This window comes from Phoca vitulina, unplaced genomic scaffold (genome assembly GCF_004348235.1).
Source record: "Phoca vitulina isolate PV1807 unplaced genomic scaffold, GSC_HSeal_1.0 scaffold1, whole genome shotgun sequence".
Classification (NCBI taxonomy): Eukaryota; Metazoa; Chordata; class Mammalia; order Carnivora; family Phocidae; genus Phoca; species Phoca vitulina.
The window spans coordinates 53,320,274-53,340,183 of NW_022589704.1; the positions used below are offsets into that span (position 1 = coordinate 53,320,274).

General features: G+C 35.4%; 1 protein-coding gene across 7 annotated transcripts in view; it reads left to right on the plus strand.

Annotated features, from left to right (window-relative positions):
* SESTD1 (SEC14 and spectrin domain containing 1) overlaps window positions 1-19,459 on the plus strand; it is a 148,393-nt gene extending 128,934 nt beyond the window's left edge. For 3 of the 7 annotated variants that reach the window (XM_032407174.1, XM_032407165.1, XM_032407156.1), the window contains exons 14-18: window positions 4,061-4,142; window positions 5,014-5,136; window positions 5,913-6,104; window positions 9,364-9,485; window positions 12,030-19,458. In XM_032407174.1, coding sequence (XP_032263065.1) covers window positions 4,061-4,142; window positions 5,014-5,136; window positions 5,913-6,104; window positions 9,364-9,485; window positions 12,030-12,159 — 649 coding nt within the window. In that variant the 3' untranslated portion in view covers window positions 12,160-19,458. Of the gene's footprint in view, window positions 1-4,060; window positions 4,143-5,013; window positions 5,137-5,912; window positions 6,105-9,363; window positions 9,491-12,029 lie in introns of all 7 variants that reach the window. The other 4 variants (XM_032407202.1, XM_032407182.1, XM_032407193.1 and 1 more) reach the window with 4 other exon arrangements.
* Window positions 19,460-19,910: the final 451 nt, after the last annotated feature.

Below are 19,910 nucleotides of genomic sequence, written 5' to 3' on the forward strand. Positions count from 1 at the left end.
ATTTTTCCCTCCCTTCTCTTATGATCCTCTCTTTCATTTCTTAAATTCCATATATGAATGAGATCATATGATACTTGTCTTTCTCTGATTGACTTATTTTGCTTAGCATAATGCCCTTTAGTTCCAGCCATGTCATTACAAATGGCAAGATTTCAATTTTTGGTGGCTGAGTGGTATTCCATTCTATATAAATACTACATCTTCTTTATCCATTCATCTGTAGATGGACATTTGGGCTCTTTCCATAGTTTGGCTGTTGTGGACATTGCTGCTATAAACATTGGGGTGCTGGTGCCCCTTCAGATCACTATATTTGTATCTTTGGGGTAAGTACCTAGTAGTGCAGTTGCTGGATCATATGGTAGCTCTATTTTCAACTTTTTGAGGAACCTCCATACTGTTCTCCAGAGTGGCTACACCAGCTTGCATTCCCACCAACAGTGTAAGAGGGTTCTCCTTTCTCCGCATCCCCGCCAACATCTGTCATTGCCTGACTTATTAATTTTAGCCATTCTGACCGGTATGAGGGTGGTATCTCGTTGTGGTTTTGATTTGTATTTCCCTGATGATGAGTGATGTTGAGCGTCTTTTCGTGTGTCTGTTGACCATTTGGATGTCGTCTTTGGAGAAATATCTGTTCATGTCTTCTGCCCATTTCTTGATCAGATTATTTGTTCTTTGGGTGTTGAGTTTGATAAGTTCTTTATAGATTTTGGATACTAGCCTTTTATCTGATAAGACATTTGCAAATACCTTCTCCCATTCTGTCAGTTGTCTTTTGGTTTTGTTGACAGTTTCCTTTGCTGTGCAAAAGCTTTTTATCTTGATCAAATCCCAGTGTTCATTTTTGCCCTTGCTTCCCTTGCCTTTGGAGACGTATCTAGCAAGAAGTTGCTGCAGCCGAGGTTGAAGAGGTTGCTGCCTGTGTTCTTCTCTAGGATTTTGATGGATTCCTATCTCACATTTAGGTCTTTCATCCATTTTGAGTCTCTGTTTTTGTGTATGGTGTAAGAAAATGGTCCAGTTTCATTCTTCTGCATGTGGCTGTCCCAAGTTTCCCAACACCATTTGTTGAAGAGACTGTCTTTTTTCCACTGGATATTCTTTCCTTCTTTGTTGAAGATTAGTTGACTGTAGAGTTGAGGGTCCATTTTTGGGTTCTCTATTCTGTTCCATTGATCTACGTGTTTGTTTTTGTGCCAGTACCATACTGTCTTGATGATTATAGCTTTGTAATAGAGGTTGAAGTCTGGAATTGTGATGCCACCAGCTTTGGTTTTCTTTTTCAACATTCCTTTGGCTGTTTGGGGTCTTTTCTGTTCCATACAAATTTTAGGATTATTTGTTCCAGCTCTTTGAAAAATGTCGATGGTATTTTGATAGGGATTGCTTTGAATGTATAGATTGCTCTAGGTAGCATAGACATTTTAACAATCTTTGTTCTTCCAGTGCATGAACATGGGATGTTTTTCCATTTCTTTGTGTCTTCCTCAATTTCTTTCATGAGAGTTCTATGGTTTTCTGAGTAGAGACCCTTTGCCTCTTTGGTTAGGTTTATTCCTAGGTGTCTTACGGTTTTTGGTGCAATTGTAAATGGGATTGACTCCTTATTTTCTCTTTCTTCTGTCTCATTGTTAGTGTATAGAAATGCAACTGATTTCTGTGCATTGGTTTTATATTCTGCCGCTTTGCTGAATTCCTATATGAGTTCTAGCAATTTGGGGGTGGAGTCTTTTAGGTTTTCCACATAGAGTATTTGTCATCTGCAAAGAGTGAGAGTTTGACTTCTTCTTTGCCAATTCGGATACCTTTTATTTCTTTTTGTTGTCTGATTGCTGAGGCTAGGACCTCTAGTACTATGTTGAACAACAGTGGTGAGAGTGGACATCCCGGTTGTGTTCCTGACCTTAGGGGAAAAGCTCTCAGTTTTTTCCCATTTAGGATGATATTCACTATGGGCTTTTCATATATGGCTTTTATGATATTGAAGTGTGTTCCCTCTATCCCTACGCTGTGAAGAGTTTCAGTCAGGAAAGGATGCTGTACTTTGTCAAATGCTTTTTCTGCATCTATTGAGAGGATCATATGGTTCTTGTCCTTTTTTTTAATAATGTAGTGTATCACGTTGATTGATTTGTGGATGTTGAACCACCCTTGCAGCCCAGGAATAAATCCCACTTGGTCGTGGTGAATGATCCTTTTATTTTAATTTTTTTAAAGATTTTATTTATTTTTGAGAGAGAGAGAGCGAGCATGAGCTGGGGGATAGGCAGATGGAGGGGGAGAGGTAGACTCCCCACTGAGCAGGGAGCCCAATGAGGGGCTCAATCCAAGGACCTTGGGATCATGATCTGAGCCGAAGGCAGACGCTTAACTGACTGAGCCACCCAGGTGCCCCGGAATGATCCTTTTAATGTACATTTGGATCCTACTGGCTGGTATCTTGGTGAGAATTTTGGCATCCATGTTCATCAGGGATATTAGTCTGTAATTCTCCTTTTTGGTGGGGTCTTTGTCTGGTTTGGGGATCAAGTTAATGCTGGCCTCATAGAAAGAGTTTGGAAGTTTTCCTTCCATTTCTTCAGAAGAACAGGTATTCTTCTTTAAATGTTTGGTAGAATTCCCCTGGAAAGCCATCCAGCCCTGGACTCTTGTTTTTGGGAGATTTTTGATTGCTGCTTCAATTTCCTTGCTGGTTATGGGTCTGTTCAGGTTTTCTATTTCTTCCTGTTTCAGTTTTGGTAGTTTATACGTTTCTAGGAATGCATCCATTTCTTCGAGATTGCCTAATTTGTTGGCATATAGTTGCTCATAATATGTTCTTATAAATGTTTGTATTTCTTTGGTGTTGGTGTGGTCTCTCTTCTTTCATTCATGATTTTATTCATTTGGGTCCTTTCTCTTTTCTTTTTGATAAGTCTCTTCTCCTGTTGGGTTTAGGTTTTATTTGCTGTTCTTTCTCCAGCTCTTTAGGTATAAAGTTAGGTTGTATATTTGAGTCCTTTCTTGTTTCTTGAGAAAGGCTTGTATTGCTATATATTTCTCTCTTAGGACCACCTTTGCTGCATCCCAAAGGTTTTAAACAGTTGTGTTTTCATTTTCATTTGTTTCCATGAATTTTTTGAATTCTTTAATTTCCTAATTGACACATTTTAACTTGCTCTTTAACTTCCATGCTCTTTACCCTCCATGTATTTGACCTCCATGTATTTGAGTTCTTTCTAAATTTCCTCTTGTAACTGAGTTCCAGTTTCAAAGCATTGTGGTCTGAAAATATGCAGGGAATAATCCCAGTCTTTTGGTACCATTTGAGACCTGATTGGTGACCCAGTATGTGATCTGTTCTGGAGAATGTTCCATGTGCACTCGAGAAGAATGTATATTCTGTTGCTTTAGGATGGAATGCTCTGAATATATCTTTGAAGTCCATCTGGTCCAGTGTATCATTCAAAGCCCTTGTTTCCTTGTTGATCTTCTGTTTAGATGATCTGTCCATTGCAGTGAGTGGACTGTTGAAGTCCCCTACTATTATTGTATTATTATCAATGTGTTTCTTTAATTTTGTTATTGGTTTATATAATTGGCTTCTCCCAAATTAGGAGCATAATTACTTACGATTGTTAGATCTTCTTGTTGGATAGACCCTTTAATTATGATATAGTATCCTTCCTCATAACTTTTTTTATTTCCTTGGAGCATCATCCTCAAAATGAGTATTTGAGAAACTTTATATGTTTATCTTTGAAGCTTGTTTAATGTTAACTGGCAACAGAGATTTCTTTGGGTTTTAGTGTACTACTTCATGCTTTGCTTCAGTATTTCCCAGAATCCATTCTATCCTCAAGAGGGTTTGTAGTTAGGTGTCTTTCAGGTATTTTGAAGTTTTGAAGTATTTTGATCCTTAAAATTCTTACAAATCAATACAAAGTAGTTGAAGTCTCCATGGTATATAGGATTAAGTATTTTAATATACTACAAAACATGTGTGCCAGATGATGATGTTAAAATAGTTATTAATGAAACTGAAATGATGTTCTGCCTTTATGTTTGGGTTTATTAGATGTGAAGACATGGTAGATGTGCGAAGGTTAAAGATGCTTCAGATGGTACAGTTGTTTAAATGTGAAGAAGATGCTGCCCAGGTAAAAGATCAATCAGGCACATGATGTAGTTGTCTTCCTTAAAAGATTGATTTCACCTAACTGTAAAAAAAAAAAAAAAAAAGTGTGCTTTTCATGGTTCTTAGAAAGTAAATGGATTAAGTCAAATTCTAGTTTACCTTATTAAAATAATAAAGTGTTTTTTTACTTCCAGTTATTTTACTGGTCTCATTTGACTTATCTTCTCAATGAAATCCTCTATTGAGTGAGAAATTGGGATTATTTATTATTTATTATTGTTGACTTACTTGTTAGTTACATGCTAGGATTAAGGCTGGTATAGCACATTGCTTTTTTAACTTGCAAGAGGGTTTTTCAACTAGATGAGCCATATGCTATCTTTGTGTAGTTAACATCAGAGAACATCATTTCAGGTTGACCTAGAGGAACTTTATGATTTTAAATAGTAACATAAATCTGTAATTAGATTCCAGTAAGATCCATATTATATAAACACATGATCTTTTTTTTTTTAATTTAAATTCAGTTAATTAACACATAGTGTTATATTATTAGTTTCAGAGGTAGATTTCAGTGATTCATCAGTCTTCTATAATACCCAGTGCTTGGACATTAAGGAGAATACTTGATCTATTAATATAAATCATGTGCTATTAATTTTAAAAAAGTGCTTCTCTTTAATGTATCTTGTCCTTAGATCTTAAAAATTTTGAGGGGGAGGAAAAGTCATTAATTCATATAGCTTTCATTTAATGAAATAAGCTATTAAGCACTGAGGTTATAACTAATAGATTAATTAATCATATGGTAGTAATTTTTCTTTTTATAAATATGGTGTTTTGATATAATAAGAGTTATGGATCCAGCTTCACTGTTCTTTATTTTTATTTAGGCAGTAGAATGGCTAAGTGAACTTCTGGATGCCCTGCTTAAGACCCACATCAGATTGGGTGATGATGCTCAGGAAACGAAAGTTTTACTGGAAAAGCATAGAAAATTTGTTGATGTTGCACAGGTGCAGAACTGGTTATCTTCCTTTTCTACAAGCTCAGTGTTTGAATAGCTTTCTGCATGATTATAATGTAACTTAACCCTCCAAGTCCAAGAAGGTTAGTTATGTTATTCCAGAAATATCACAGAACTAAGAAAATGTCAGCTGGTGCATCAAAAGTAGCCTGCATAAACTTGAGAGGGTTTATGTTTTCCTGAATACAGGTTCTGTATGCTCCCCTCTGATTTATGTTTTATATTATGCCATTTTTTAGGCAATCCAACTGTTAATTCATGAAAGTTAATAAGAAATATGTGTTAATATCAGTATAGTAGAAACCCCAGTTTCTGTATCTCACCAGTGTTAGTTTAACAATACAGATTTTGTGTGTGTGTGTGAAAAGTATCATAATTTATTTTCCCTAATAATTGAGTTCTCAGTGAACAATTGTGGTTTCCTGTATGGGATAAAAAGTGACCTATAAAGAGCCCATCTTCACCCATTTGTTTTGGCTAATGAGTGATCAGACATTCTTTTTGGCCTGTGGAATTGACAAGAATGAGATGGGGAAAAAAAGAAGAAGAGAGCAAAGCCTAACAAGAAAGAAAAAATTCAAAGTATTGTTTCCCCATCCTTTTTTATGCCTGCAGTTAGTTTGTTGTAGTAAGTGCCGTGGAGTCATTCAGGATTGATTTCCAGTAGTGTTACCTATTTGCAACCACAATCCTTCCTGCACACTTTCCCGACTCTCTTTTCAGAATTCTTTTACTATAATTTCATGTTTACTTTTTCTTTTTTAGAGCACTTATGACTATGGAAGACAGTTGCTACAGGCCACAGTTGTGTTGTGTCAGTCTCTGCGCTGCACATCTCGGTCATCTGGAGACACACTTCCTCGACTGAACAGAGTATGGAAACAATTTACAATAGCATCTGAAGAGAGAGTGCATAGGCTGGAAATGGCTATTGCATTTCACTCAAATGCTGAAAAGGTTCGCTTTTTTAAAAGTGTAGTCTCAGTAGTATTTACTGTGTATGTTTAAAATGTATTAATTTTAATATTATAATTATGTGATTAGCCTGTGTTTTTTTCCAACTTATATTAATCCCATTGTTTAAAGTTTGTTTAGATATATTGTCTTAGAGAGTTCAAATCAAATTCTCGGGTAGTATAATCCATACTAGTGCTGGCTTACTATGGTTGGAGAAATCCAAAACCATCTAAGAGTCGTCTCTCAATAGTGCTTCTCTTCTTACCAAACCTGACCCCCTGAATGAGCTATCTTTAGGGTGTCACAACTCCCATCACTTTCATTATGCAAGGAAAGGACATTTTGCCTCTGCAACTAATTGTCATAAATTTTTTAAAAGGGCACTTTGTAATTTTATAAGGTTTAAAGTAGAGACTACCCAGCTAAAAATAATGAGAATAAAGATGAAAATAAAACCTTTTTTTCATGTGTTATCTTTAAAGATTCATTCTAGAATTTATTTAATGAATTCATTAGTCCCGGAAACCAAAAATGCAATATGTAGTGTTATTTAGGCAAATTTTCAGTAGAGCCCTTTTCTTAACTCAGAGAAAATTTATAGCACCAATCCTTACATTTCCACTCTGAAGAGGAGCTTTGTTATGTAGTTAACTTTGTTTTGATCTCTCAGAATGAAAGTTTCTGTGTAGGGGATGTTCAATACAATATGAAATGTGAGAAACTGAAGATGTAAATGTGATATAGCCTAGTCTGTAGAACAGAAGAGATGTGACCAGGAATCTCAGGAATTGGGCAGTGTTCTAATGTACTTCTGTTGGAAACTGTTTATAGTCAACGCTTGCTGAGCTGGTCACTGAACTCCATAGGTCAGTGCTTCGGTTGGTTTAAAACAGGCGTAACAATGATGAAGGTGAAAGTATATAAAATGGCTTAAACTTGTTTATCTACTCATTGTTTCATTTTTTTTAAAGATTTTATTTATTTATTAGAGAGAGCATGCACAAGCAGGGGGAGGGGCAGAGGGAAAGGGAGAAGCAGACTCCCCATTGAGCAGGGAGCCCGACTCGGGGCTCAATCCCAGGACCCTGAGATCATGACCTGAGCCGAAGGCAGATGCTTAACTGACTGAGCCACCCAGGCACCCATACTGATTGTTTTAATGAAAAGTTTTTATTGAAGTATATTAACACAGAAAAGTGTACAGATCATAAATGTTTGTTGAATTCGGTCTTCTCAATGAATTTTCACAAAATGAGCATGCCTGTGAAATCAGCGCACTATTTGAACAACAGAACATTACCAGCACCCCAGAAGTTCTGCCACCCTCTTTTAATCACATTGTTCCTGCTGCCCCTGCCTCCTGTCCAAGGGTGACTACTGGCCCAATTTCTAACACTACTGATAACTTTTTAAGATACTGCTTTCAAAATGTATCTGCAAGGCCACTCCGGAAAACAGTATGGAGTTTCCTCAAAAATTTAAAAATAGAACTACCCTTAAATCCAGCAATCCCACTATTAGGGATTTATCCAAAGAACACAAAAATACTAATTCAAAGTGATGTATGCACCCTGATGTTGATAACAGCATTATCTACAGTAACCCAAGTTATGGAAGCAGCCCAAGTGTCCCATCCATAGATGAATAGATAAAGGAGATGTGGGGTATATACACAATGGAATATTATTCAGCTAGAAAAAAATGAAATCTTGCCATTTGGCCACCACACGTATGGAACTAGAAGGCATTATGCTAAGTGAAATAAGTCAGTCAGAGAAAGATAAATACCATATGATTTTACTCGTGTGGAATTTAAGAAACAAAACAAATGAGCAAAGGGGAAGAAAAGAGAGTCAAACCAAGAAACAGACTTAACTATAGAGAACAGAGATGTTATCAGAGGGGAGGTGAGTGGGCAATGGGTTAATAGGTGATGGGATTAAGGAGGTCACTTGTGAGCACCAGGTGTGTATGTAAGTGATGAATCACTGTATTGTACACCTGAAACTAATTAAACTGTATGTTAACTGACTGGAATTTAAGTAAAAACTTAAAATGTATCTGCAAGGAGATTTTAAGATCTAGACTTTTTTATGAGGCCATATAAGAATGTAAATGGTTGAGAGTTTTTTTGCATAGAATATTAATGTTCCTTTTTCTTCTGCTACGTGGCCTTTATCATGCTTATAATTAGCACAATTTAAGGTTCTTTACTGCTCAAACCTTTGTAAAGCTTTTTGTTATCAGATATTATTTTCTTCTTTATTGCATTTTGTTTTATACTGGTAAGCATAAATATAATCATAATAACTATAAGCAACTTATAGAGTATAATGACTGGGAAAATATTTAAGTTGAATCTAGAATTTTATATAAAGTTATTTATGAGTAATGCTGAAATAAACAGATTAGATTAAGTATAATGCAAAAATAGTTGCAAAAATAAATACTTCTTTTTCTTCTCCCCTCCCCACATTTTTCAGTTTTTTTCTTATAATCTAGTGTGTATCTTGGACTTATAGCACATCTCAATTTGAGGGACTAGCCACCTTTCAGGTGTTCACTAGGCTTGCTACTATATTGACTAGTGTGGGTCAATACCTATAGACTTAGCTGTTATAAATTATAGCAGTTTCTTTCTTCCTCTCCTCCCCTTGTTAAATTTAAATGATAATAGGTAAGGAAAATAGTATTTTATCAAGGACTGTAGAACTTCCTGTATTTGAATTATAACGTTATCAGTTTACATCAGGTAAGTCAGCAGATCAGTTTTTTAAAATAACTGTAAAATGCCTATATAGGTCATCCCATCAGTTATGTGTTTGTACTCTGAGTATATGTTGTTTTGAATTTATATTTTCTTTCATTTTCGACGTCTGTAAGCTGTTTGAGGTCAAATTCTATATCTCAGTCACATCCCAAGCTGCTAAATAAACATTTAGTACAATAAATAATGAATGAATGAAGGAATATTTCTTAAGCACAGTTTGAACTTACTTTCTGAATAGTAGTCTAGTATTATTTTTTTCTTGGAAATCACTGTAGACTTTTTGTACTCCAATTATATATTATTAGTAAGGATTATGTATTTCATTTTATTTGAGTTTTTTGAGCCAACTTCACCAGTAATCAATCTTGTACAATGGTGTACATGGAGATGCTAAGAACAAAACAAAAATACCTTCAATCTACTGAATTCACATGAGCTTGATTGCCTTTCTATATCTCTTGATTGATGTTGCCATTTTATTTGTTGCAGATTTTGCAAGACTGTCCGGAAGAGCCTGAAGCTATTAATGATGAGGAGCAATTTGATGAAATTGAAGCAGTTGGGAAATCACTTTTGGATAGATTAACTGTTCCTGTAGTTTATCCTGATGGGTATGGTACATGTTCTTATAATTTTGTCTTTTTATTGGTGAGGTCTTAAAGTGAAATCATCAAGAGAGGAAAATCTATTTTTTAAAAAGCCAAGTAAGTTAGCTTTGGTTCCCATCTTCAGTTCCACAATAAATTGGTTTGTAATGAAAAGAAATACAAACTCAGCTCTTAGCAACAGTAGCAGTTGGTACTTGCTGCTGTCAAATGTGGTGCTTCTTGACAGCTTGTTGTAGAAGGTTGGTATCCTGGGTTCTAGCCTTGGCTCTCATGGGAGGGAGCAGGATGCCTCTGGGCTTTATCCGGGGCAGGGAAGGGGAATGCCAGGGTGTAATGTTTAGTGAGCTTATATCAAACATCAAGTTAAACACTTCACCTCATTATTTTTGACCAAACAGTGCTAGACCAGTATGATTATTCCTGATTTACAGATGTAGAAACCTGAACCTCAGAAAGATTAAGTGTGAGGTACTCAGGATTTCACAGCTTCTAAGTAGAATTGGGATACAGTCTCAGGATGGTCCAACTCCGAACGCATTCTCTTTCCTGTATGCTATATGGAGTCTGAATTTCTTCATTTGTAAAATGATGGGATCCTGATTCCCACATTGCTTTCCATTTCAAAAGTTAATAATAAAAGTAAGAAGTAATCTCATGCAAATAAATGGGCCAGTAAATGAATCTGAAGGAGCTTCATCCCTGAGGATCTCAACCTCAGTGAAAATAATTTAGAGGTAATCCAGAGGATATTAAATTCAGATGACAGAGAAACCAATCATTGGATGCATCTATCCTTACTCTGTAGTATAGTGTAATGGACAGGATTGTGGACTCTGGAATCAGATTTCTTGGGTTTAAATCTCAACTCTACCACTTACTAGCTGTAACACCTTGGGCAAGCCACTCAGCCTTTTTGTGCCTCAATTCCGTCATCTAAAAATAGGGACATATTATTCATACCTTTTCAGGTTACAGGGGCAGGGGAATTACATGAGTTAAATGTATATAAATTGCTTAAAACGAATATGGCACAGGGGCGCCTGGGTGCTCAGTCGGTTGAGTGTCATACTCTTCGTTTCAGCTCAGGTCATGATCTCCGGGGTCGTGGGATCCAGCCCAAAGTCTGGCTCTGTGCTGGGCACAGAGCCTGCTCGAGATTCTCTCTCTCACTCCCCTCCTCCCACTTGTACTCTCTCTCTATAATAAATAAAATCTTAAAAAAAAGAAAAAAACAACAAAAAAAACCCAATCTGACACATAATAAGTGCCACTGCTATTGTGTGATGAACTTCAAATGATTATTTGGAATTGATTTTGGGAAGATACAATTTTATTCCCTTGAAAGAATATAATTCATAGTCTGCATTTAGATAATCTTTGGTCATAGCCAAAATTGAACCATCAGAAGTAGCCTAAATTCATATTAGATATCTGCAGTGTTTAAAAGAATAAAATCTAAAAATTTATAAATTTGGCTTATAACAATATTAGAGGGTGCCTTCTGGTTGTTCCATTCTAGGGAGTTCCCACCCCCATTTCTGTGCTTCATAACCAGTTGTTAACACCATCTCCATTCTACTCAGGTCAGCCTAGGAGCATCTATAACAAGGATTTTTGCTGGGAGTTCTCCTGTGTTCTACAAATAGTCCATATAGCATTTCCTCATGTTTTTAAGATTGAGAAATAAGTTAGTACTGTATATTCAGATTTCATAACCACCACCTTTAATATTTGGAATTGTTATTCTGTTCCATTTATATGATAACCTGTTGATGCTATATAAAGTTTGTTTGACAGCAAGCTTATTCAGATTTATCTTATGTAACGTTGTCCTGGAAAAATAAAAGAAATTAGATGATCTCTCTGGATTCATTGCTTGAAGACACCGGTTCAAATGTTGGTTTTGCCACTGTGTGATCCTAGTTAAGTCATTTAATTTTCTAGGCCTTAGTTTTCTGATCTTAAAAAATACAGAGCTTAACCAGATAATTTTAAGAACTCTTCTAGCTCTAAAAGCTTCTGTGACTCTGAATACAGTATCTTTTCAAGTGGGATAACATTAAATGATTTTATCTGTTAAAGTCCCAAATGATGCCTTAACATTAATCAGATATTTTACTTGCCAGCTATATTAGACATTTTGTGTACATAGCCCTTATCCTTGAAGAACACATACAAATTTTATATTTGTGTATGCTTATGCACCCAAAACTGAAAAGTAGAATATCTCCAATGTTGCATTGTTTCCTTTATTGTTTCATTGTTTGGTTGCATTTTTGATCTATTGAGATTATCATAAGTACATATGATACGACATTTAATACCACTAATGTTTTTCTCTCAACATGTCTTAATATATTTTATGCCATTTAAAAATGTTTCTCCCACTGAATTACTACTCAAAGATAAACAGTATGGTTTGCAAGTGAACTAATGCCATATCACATATATAATATTTATGGTAATCTTTGCTCCCTTTTGCATTTGCTGTGATCAGTGGATTTCTATTAATCTGATTGTGGTTTTTCTGTTTGTTTTGATTTTTAGAACTGAACAATATTTTGGGAGTCCAAGTGACATGGCTTCCACTGCAGAACACATCAGAGACAGGATGAAACTGGTTAGTCTCAAAAGGCAGCAGCTGAGACATCCCGAAATGATGACCACAGAGAGCTAATAGCTACCAGCTTCCCACAAATCTGCAGTTCATAATCCCGCATGTCGTTGGCATACTACAGCATTAGCCGCAATACATTAAGATACATTTCACAGCCAGGATAAGCCTCATTTCTTTCCATTTTACATTTCTTTCTACATGTTAACACCTTGCAACTACCAAGGCATCATTATTTAACTTGCTTTGAGACCATAGACTCCAAGTATCTTAAAAGAAGGAACTGTAAACATTGCACTGAAAACTTGCTTTAAAGCTTTACCTGACCTGTCAATTTGTAGATGAACAACTGATAATAAGCTTTGAATGGTGCTAAATAAGAGTTTAGGAATTCTCTATATAAAAAAATGGTTGACCTTCCTCCCCAGGTGATGTAGTAAATTTAGACTATAGTTAAATTGTTATTAATAGACAGTGGTGTACTCAAAAAATTTACTTTGTAATTCTTCTTCAAAATTGATTATTTTTATTGTGTCAGTATGAAGAAAACCTCCAGATCTTTGATATATCATATTCATTAAAAGACATTTTCCTATTTGTATTGATAATGTATTAAAAGTTGTTTGTGCTTAATAAAAGGCTTCTTTTAAACATCTTATTTAATTTGGTGGTTATATCCTATTTCCAAACATGAGTGCCTTATTTCAAAGGGCATTCTTAGGATTGTGAGGATGGTTTAATACTTGTTTTTTCATGTTGGCTGCATGTGTTTTAGCCAGGAAATTCATATGTAAGCATGTGTATGTAATAAGCATGTTTAATTATGAAAAATAATTGTGAAGAGCAATTTAGATCTTAAAGAACTTAAAAATAATGGAATACTATTTCTAATTGTTCTCTTCTTCAAGTTGAAAAATATCCAAATTATTAACTACCCTGAAGATACTTTGTCTTTGGGGAGGAGGGTTGGGGAAGAAGGCATACATAATTACTTAAGTGTAATCCTTTATATCAGAGGAATATTTCTGGAATGAAAATAGCAAATGTTAATAAAATTTAATTTCTCATGATAGACTAGAAGCAAAATTCTGAAGCAGTCTAATAACAAAAATTGTACAACTCTTTTAGAAATAAAATTTATAAAATGTTAATGCTTTTAAGTTTATATTAAGTTTAAATAGTAAAGTACATATTTTTTGTGTTAATTTTTATTTCAGAAAATGTTTTTGAAAAAAATTAAAATCTTTTAGTCTGTGATCAATACAAAATTATGCAAAGAATTGTATGCTGGTTCCTTTCTCATGTCCACAAAAATGTTCATGTATCCTCCAATGCAAAAAACTTCCACTGAACTTGCTGGTTTCTCCAGCCTTCTTCACTGTCAGACCTCTTGGAGAAATCCATATCCATTCCCCCTGCATCCTCATTGCTCACTGTTCAACACCTTACAATCTGGTTTTACACAGCCACTTCAGTGAAACTCTTCTCAGTGGGCTCTCAGTTACTGAATTGAACGATTGTTTCTTTTGGTATGCATTCCTTATCTTTCTCTGTCTCTGCAACATTTACACCATTGAGCAACCTTTCCTAGATGGTGTCTTGTCCCTTGAAGATGTCATCCTCTGCCATAACTGTTGAATGCAGTCACATAACTCTTAAAGTGTATCTACTAAAATGCGCTCTCAGATTCTGTCTTCAGACTGCTTCTGGAGGGATCTCATCCTTGGGGTTTCTATTTTATCCCAATGTTTTTTGTTCCATATCTGGTCCAAAATGTCAGACCCATACTTTCAACTACCTACTTAACATTACAGCCTAGATGAAGTCATCCTCTTTTTCACTTTCTTCTCTCTGAGCAATTTTGGTTAATTTTTTTCTAGTCAAACATGCCAGAAAATCTGGGAGCAACACCTGATTGCTCCCAGAAGCTGCTACTGCTTCTGAGAACATTCTGGAAATTCCTTCTATATTTGATATCTTCTCAGTCTTTTAGGACTTCTGAGTATGAACTTTTGTGATTCTTCATTTCAGTTTTCATAATGGTGCTAACCACATGCTAAAATTGTTTATTGATGTCTGTGCCTGCTACATTATAATCTCTGTTGAGGGAAGGGATCTTGTGGGACTCTCCTGTTCCCAGCCTTTTGCTCATAGTTGCTCACTTCCTCTGTATGTGAATGGTCTGTTGTAGGCATTAGTAATAATTCCCTCTGTTTTTTAGTCTGAAGTGTGTTTTAAATATATTTCCTAAAATTATGACTGACTCATCAATTAATCTATTCATAAGGAAGTCATTTGGTATTTTAGATACTTACATATTAGGTAATATAGATATTTAGCTACACTCTATTCTGAATTTCAGAATAGTAAGAATGTTTTTATTAAGACTTTGCTAGAAAGGAACTGCACTGTAAGTAATGGGACTCTTAGTTTTATCATCAGCTTGACTACTTATTGTCCAGTGAGTTAATTTTTAATATGCCTTAAGCTATCCAGCCTACAGCAAGAGTAAAATAAGGCATCATCTGGAAATGTTATTTGTAATTTGAGGATTTCAGATGAAACTGAATATGCTTTTGACAGAATACTGTTGCTCTTCATTTGTAAATTTGCTGCTACTTTTATATGTATACATACAGTGATGACTGAAAACCCAACAATGCCCTAATGTGTTTTTTTTTCATAGCATTAGAGTTTACTTAGAGTACATGTGAAGGAAGTGACTGCAGTCTGTTTGAAAGCATGAGTTCTTTGTACAAAGAATTAATGTTGGCCCACAAATGGAGAAAGAACCATCGTTTCTATCTGCCATTATTGGTATATGCCACAACTTTCTACATTACTTCAGCTCATCTCAGGGAATTCTTGAAGTGTTAATTGGGCTAGTTTTGTTTTTTATTTGTTCGTTCTTATTTGGGGGATTTTTTTTCCTCTTGCCTTCTTACTGTATATTTGCTCCTTTTTAAGCTCAGTATATAACAGTTTTGACATCTGTTCTTCACACGTCTGGCCCAGCAGAGTTAAGATGCAAAGATGGTAACTTTATTTTGGATAAAATTAACTTCATTCCAATCCTCATTGTTGTCGACCTTATTCTGCTAGGATGACTCATTGATGATGGTGATGAAACTGCTCAGTCCGCCAGCCAGGATGTTGATGGCAGGTCTAGGCTTCATTACTGTGTAGAAGATTGGATACTACTCTCACTTTGTAGGCATTTAAATTGGCCAGCGCTCCTGAGTGTTAACTAGTATTGATGTGTTGTTTCATTACCTGTCAGTTGAAATATGGGGTGTGCTGTTTAGTTTGTTGTTATTGTTGGTGGCATACGCTTTAAGGTGAACATGATGATTACATTCTGATAGTGCTGAGCAAACCATACTCTGTTGTAAACCTGTTGTAACCAATGGCATTATTGTGAGATTAGCTGAACGTAACTCACAATAGGGCCTACAGTCAGAGGAAGAACTCAGAATTCTCTACTACATTTAAGATCCTTGCCAGAGAGATTGGATATTGCTGTGTACTCTTCCCATCCTCACAGGACCATAGTAAAATCCTGTGGTTCCTAAGAACTAAACATGCTGTGGTTGCTAAAGTCCTCCACATCTTGAGCTTATTGAAAATGGTATGGGAAACTAACATCAGTAAATGTCATCAGTGACAAGAGTTACGTGGTTGAGATATCTTTGGTTAAACCCCCAAAGGAAAAATTCCCTAGAATTAAGAAGATAGGCTGGAACATACCTGACCAGTTAGTTACCTAATTAGTAAACTTATCAGTGTTAACTTTCAGTTCTGAAAATAAACAGCTTCAGTTGGAAGTGGAAAATATACTTCTGATATGGAGGGCAACAAATACCTCGATGAGGCAAAAATAAGTATTGATTTAACATCTGACATTATGTGTCTTCAGTGTATGCTATAGAAACGTCTAGGTTTAGCTAAGAAGCATAAATAATGGCAAGCATAATAAAGATCATAAAAAAGCCAAAGTAAGAACTGTAGTGAATATAATGGAAAGAGTTTGGAGTTTGAATATCTGACTCAAAATCTGGCTTTGCCATTTACTGACCTTTGTAAAAATGACTAAACTTCTCTGGGTTTGTAAATACAATCATATTTAAGAATGTGTTGAAAACTACAATATTATCCAAAGTGGAAGGAATTATTATTATAATTATCTTTTCAGAATAAAAAATAGAACATTCTTTAATGTCACTCTTGTCTCAGATGACGAGCATAGGGTCATGGGGGAAATGGCACTATGCTCACTTCTCTGAGCTCCATTTCCCTTACATTCAGAATTACATACTGGAAATACTAAGGGTGGAGTCAGTGAGCTCATTAGTAAATAACAAGACTTTTAAATCTGACAGATTAACTCTTTTATGGCAGGATGATAGACCAGCGAGATGGAAGACAAGTGAGGAGTATCTTCTACTTTGAGGGTGACAGGACATGACACAGTGCCATTAATAAATAAGTAAGTAAAAGTCATACTCAGAGTGGATCTCAGAGAGTCAGCACCAGCTGGTGGAAACAACAAAAGCACAAAGCTGTTAAAAGTATTCTAATAATTAACAAGCATGACTTGAGACTACCATTAGTACTGTTATGGTTAGAGAAGAGCAATCTTGATAAACTTGAGCAGTGATAATAACAAAGACTGGTCCTGTAATAGACTGCTAGAACTAGGGATGCTCTGTGAAATAGCATAAATACAGGGGAATGTTTTAAGACTGAAAAAGGTTTGTAGATACGATCCTAAATAACATGACTGTAGTATTTTAAAGCAAACTTGAAAACTTTACAACACTAATCTATGTGCTTCAAGAAAAGCAGAGCCTGTACTAGAACATGAAGCACTTAGAGATCAAAGGAAAGCCAGAACTGTGACTAAATATTTTGAAAGCAATGAGTAAAATTTTTAAAGAATCAAGATTATTTTTGTTAGAGAACCCTTATGAGGTGCTATATATATATATATATATATAATCCCTATATAGTTATATAGAAATTCTTAGCAAATAACTGAAGATAGTTACCAGCCACTAAATAATAAGCACAGTGTTGTTAATGGATTTTAAGTCAGGCATGTGGAAAACTACTGACAAAGTGCTATTGAAGTCTGAAGCCAGTCTTAGTGAATCTCAAGGAGTCACCTTAGAAGTATTTACAAGTTACATGCCATCACTTTAGGTCGCCCCCAAATGAGTCCCTCCTTGGAGAGACAGAGGATAATTCAGATGTCCTTCCACTCAGAACATAGGGTCCTGTGCAGTATGATCAAACCTCACCTTGTGTTTTGGGTCTACACATCTTTTACTATAGTTGCCGTAGTTCTTTTTTAGTTTAGAAGTCAGGTAAAAATTTCTGTGCTTGATGTTTCTCTTAAGAATGTTTCTTCATCTTAGCTCTTACATTAGTCTACACAGCCAACAAATTTGTTGAAAATATATGATCAATATGTGTATTTTTTGAAGGTGTGAGGGGATCAAAATGTAACTGACAGTTTTGAGCCAGTATAGATTTGAGAGCTGATTGGTCACCTCACACTCAGGAATATCTTCTCACAAGGTCTTAAGTTTCTAAATTGACACTTAAGAAGAATTTGATGATTATCTTGCCATGAGATCAATAATGTAATTCTCGGTGGCATTATTTGGTAAATGTTGCACCCTGGAATTTTTTTTCCAACATTTTATAAAAATTTTAAAACATACTAAAAAAATTAAAATTTTACAGTGTATCAATCACCTGGATGCTAGTTAGCATTAACTCTGCTTGCATTATCACATATCCATCCATCAATTCATCCAATTGCAGGCATCTTCACTTTTCCTACTAATAACTGCAGCATACATATCATTAACTAGAGCTCAGTATGTGCTTACTACATTTTTTATGTAAAATTAGCATACAATGAAGTGCGTAAATCTTAAGTGTGCATCTCTTAGTGTTGGAAAATGCATACAGTGCTATCAAAATATAAAATGTTATCAGAAAATCCCCCTTTGGCCCTTTCTAGTCAATCCTTGACCCCACTCCACCCTCCCAAAGGCAACCACTGTTCTTTTGTCTACCAGAATCAAATTTATCTGTTCTAGATATTTATGTAAATAGAGCCACACAGCATGTACTCTTTCTAGAAGCCTCTTCACTTACCATGGTTTGGAAATATATCCATGTTGTTAGGTGTTTTAGTAGTTCATTCCTTTTTATTGCTGAGTGGTATTCCATTGTATGACTATATTGCAGTTTATCCATTTTCCTATTTATGAATACCTGGGCTGTTTCCAGCATTAGTAGTTATAAATAAAGCTGCTATGATTATTCTTAATGTAAGTCTTGTGTGAAGATAGGCTTTTATTTCTCTTGGGTGAATACCTAGGATTAGAATTTCTGTGTCATAAGGTAGTTTTAAAAGAAACTGCTATACCTTTTCCAATGTGGTTATACTGTGTCCCGGATTTTCGCTATATTTTGGATGTGTAGAAAGGTGTAAACTATTTTTATGATTGATATTTGAAATATTAGAAGTGGGTTTGTGATAGGAAATGGCATTGTTAACGGTTGGCAGTTGGTGTTCTTTGAGGAAAGAAATACCTGTCTGCCCAAAACAGCTCCCCAACGGGTTCCTATGCCTGAAATGTTAGCATTAGTTTCACTTCCTGAAAGATTAAAGCATTTCCCAAGCATGGTGATATATTAGCTAGAAGAAACAGCACTGGTTTGTTTATTTTACTAACTTTTGCCACCCGTTTTCAGTAGGTGAAATAAGACCAATTAAACAGAAAAGATTATTTCTGTTCAGTTGGGGTAGAAGGGGTAATCAAAAATGTGTACTACTAGTCTGTTCTGAGTACAACAATGTGAGAGAGAACCATCTGGATGGGAAAGCCCCCCAATTGGTGGTCAAGAAACCAGAAAACGGGGTGGGAAGAATTCTACCTCACAGTTGTGATAGGGGATAGCTATGTTTTTGCAGGACATTTTAGGCTTTACAAATCATATTTTCTGTGTTGTCTTTTTGTTTAGTACCACCTAGCTATAGTTATTTCACACCCTAGTGACTTTCTTATTCGCTGTGTTTTACCCTTCCTGCCTGTTATATTACATATAGCAGTTACTTGTATAAGCCTGTAAAATTATAATCATATGTATGTTTCTAATGCTTGTGTTCAGAGATATTTATGTATGGTTCATCCAATCTTTCCTATTCAATTTTTAAGGGCTGGGATATTTGGCCTCTACTGTAAATCCCTATAATGTTCCACACATTGTAAATGCAATAAAGATGTTAAGAACTATTAATAATGGCAGCATATTTTGATATGTATTTCTTTGATATGTTATCACTTTGGACAGTAAGTTTGGTTTCTCTTAATAAAGATTCATAAAATCTAGGGAGAATTAAGTCATACTGGTTCCTATAATATAATCTGATGAATTCTGCATCTTTGAATCTATTTGAATTATGTTCTCTAAAGCTTTAAATTTTTTCTAACATTATTTTCTAAAATGTTTGATTAAAACAAAATGTGACTTCTTTATTCTGAAATCTGGAGTCCTAGAAGACAGAGGCTAAATACCTTTCCCTTGTGCTTCTCATTCTCTGTCAATAGCCCCCCATCCCACCCACAGGTTTGGCACAGAAATTCAGGGTTTCCTTTAAATCCTACATTGCCTGAAACTGTTAGGTTCTTACCACAATAGGTAGTGGTTAAATACCGTTTTGATCCTACCAAGTCCATTTTTAAGACTTAAAAGGTGAAATGTATTTGGACTGAGGAAAAGCATATTAGAACAAA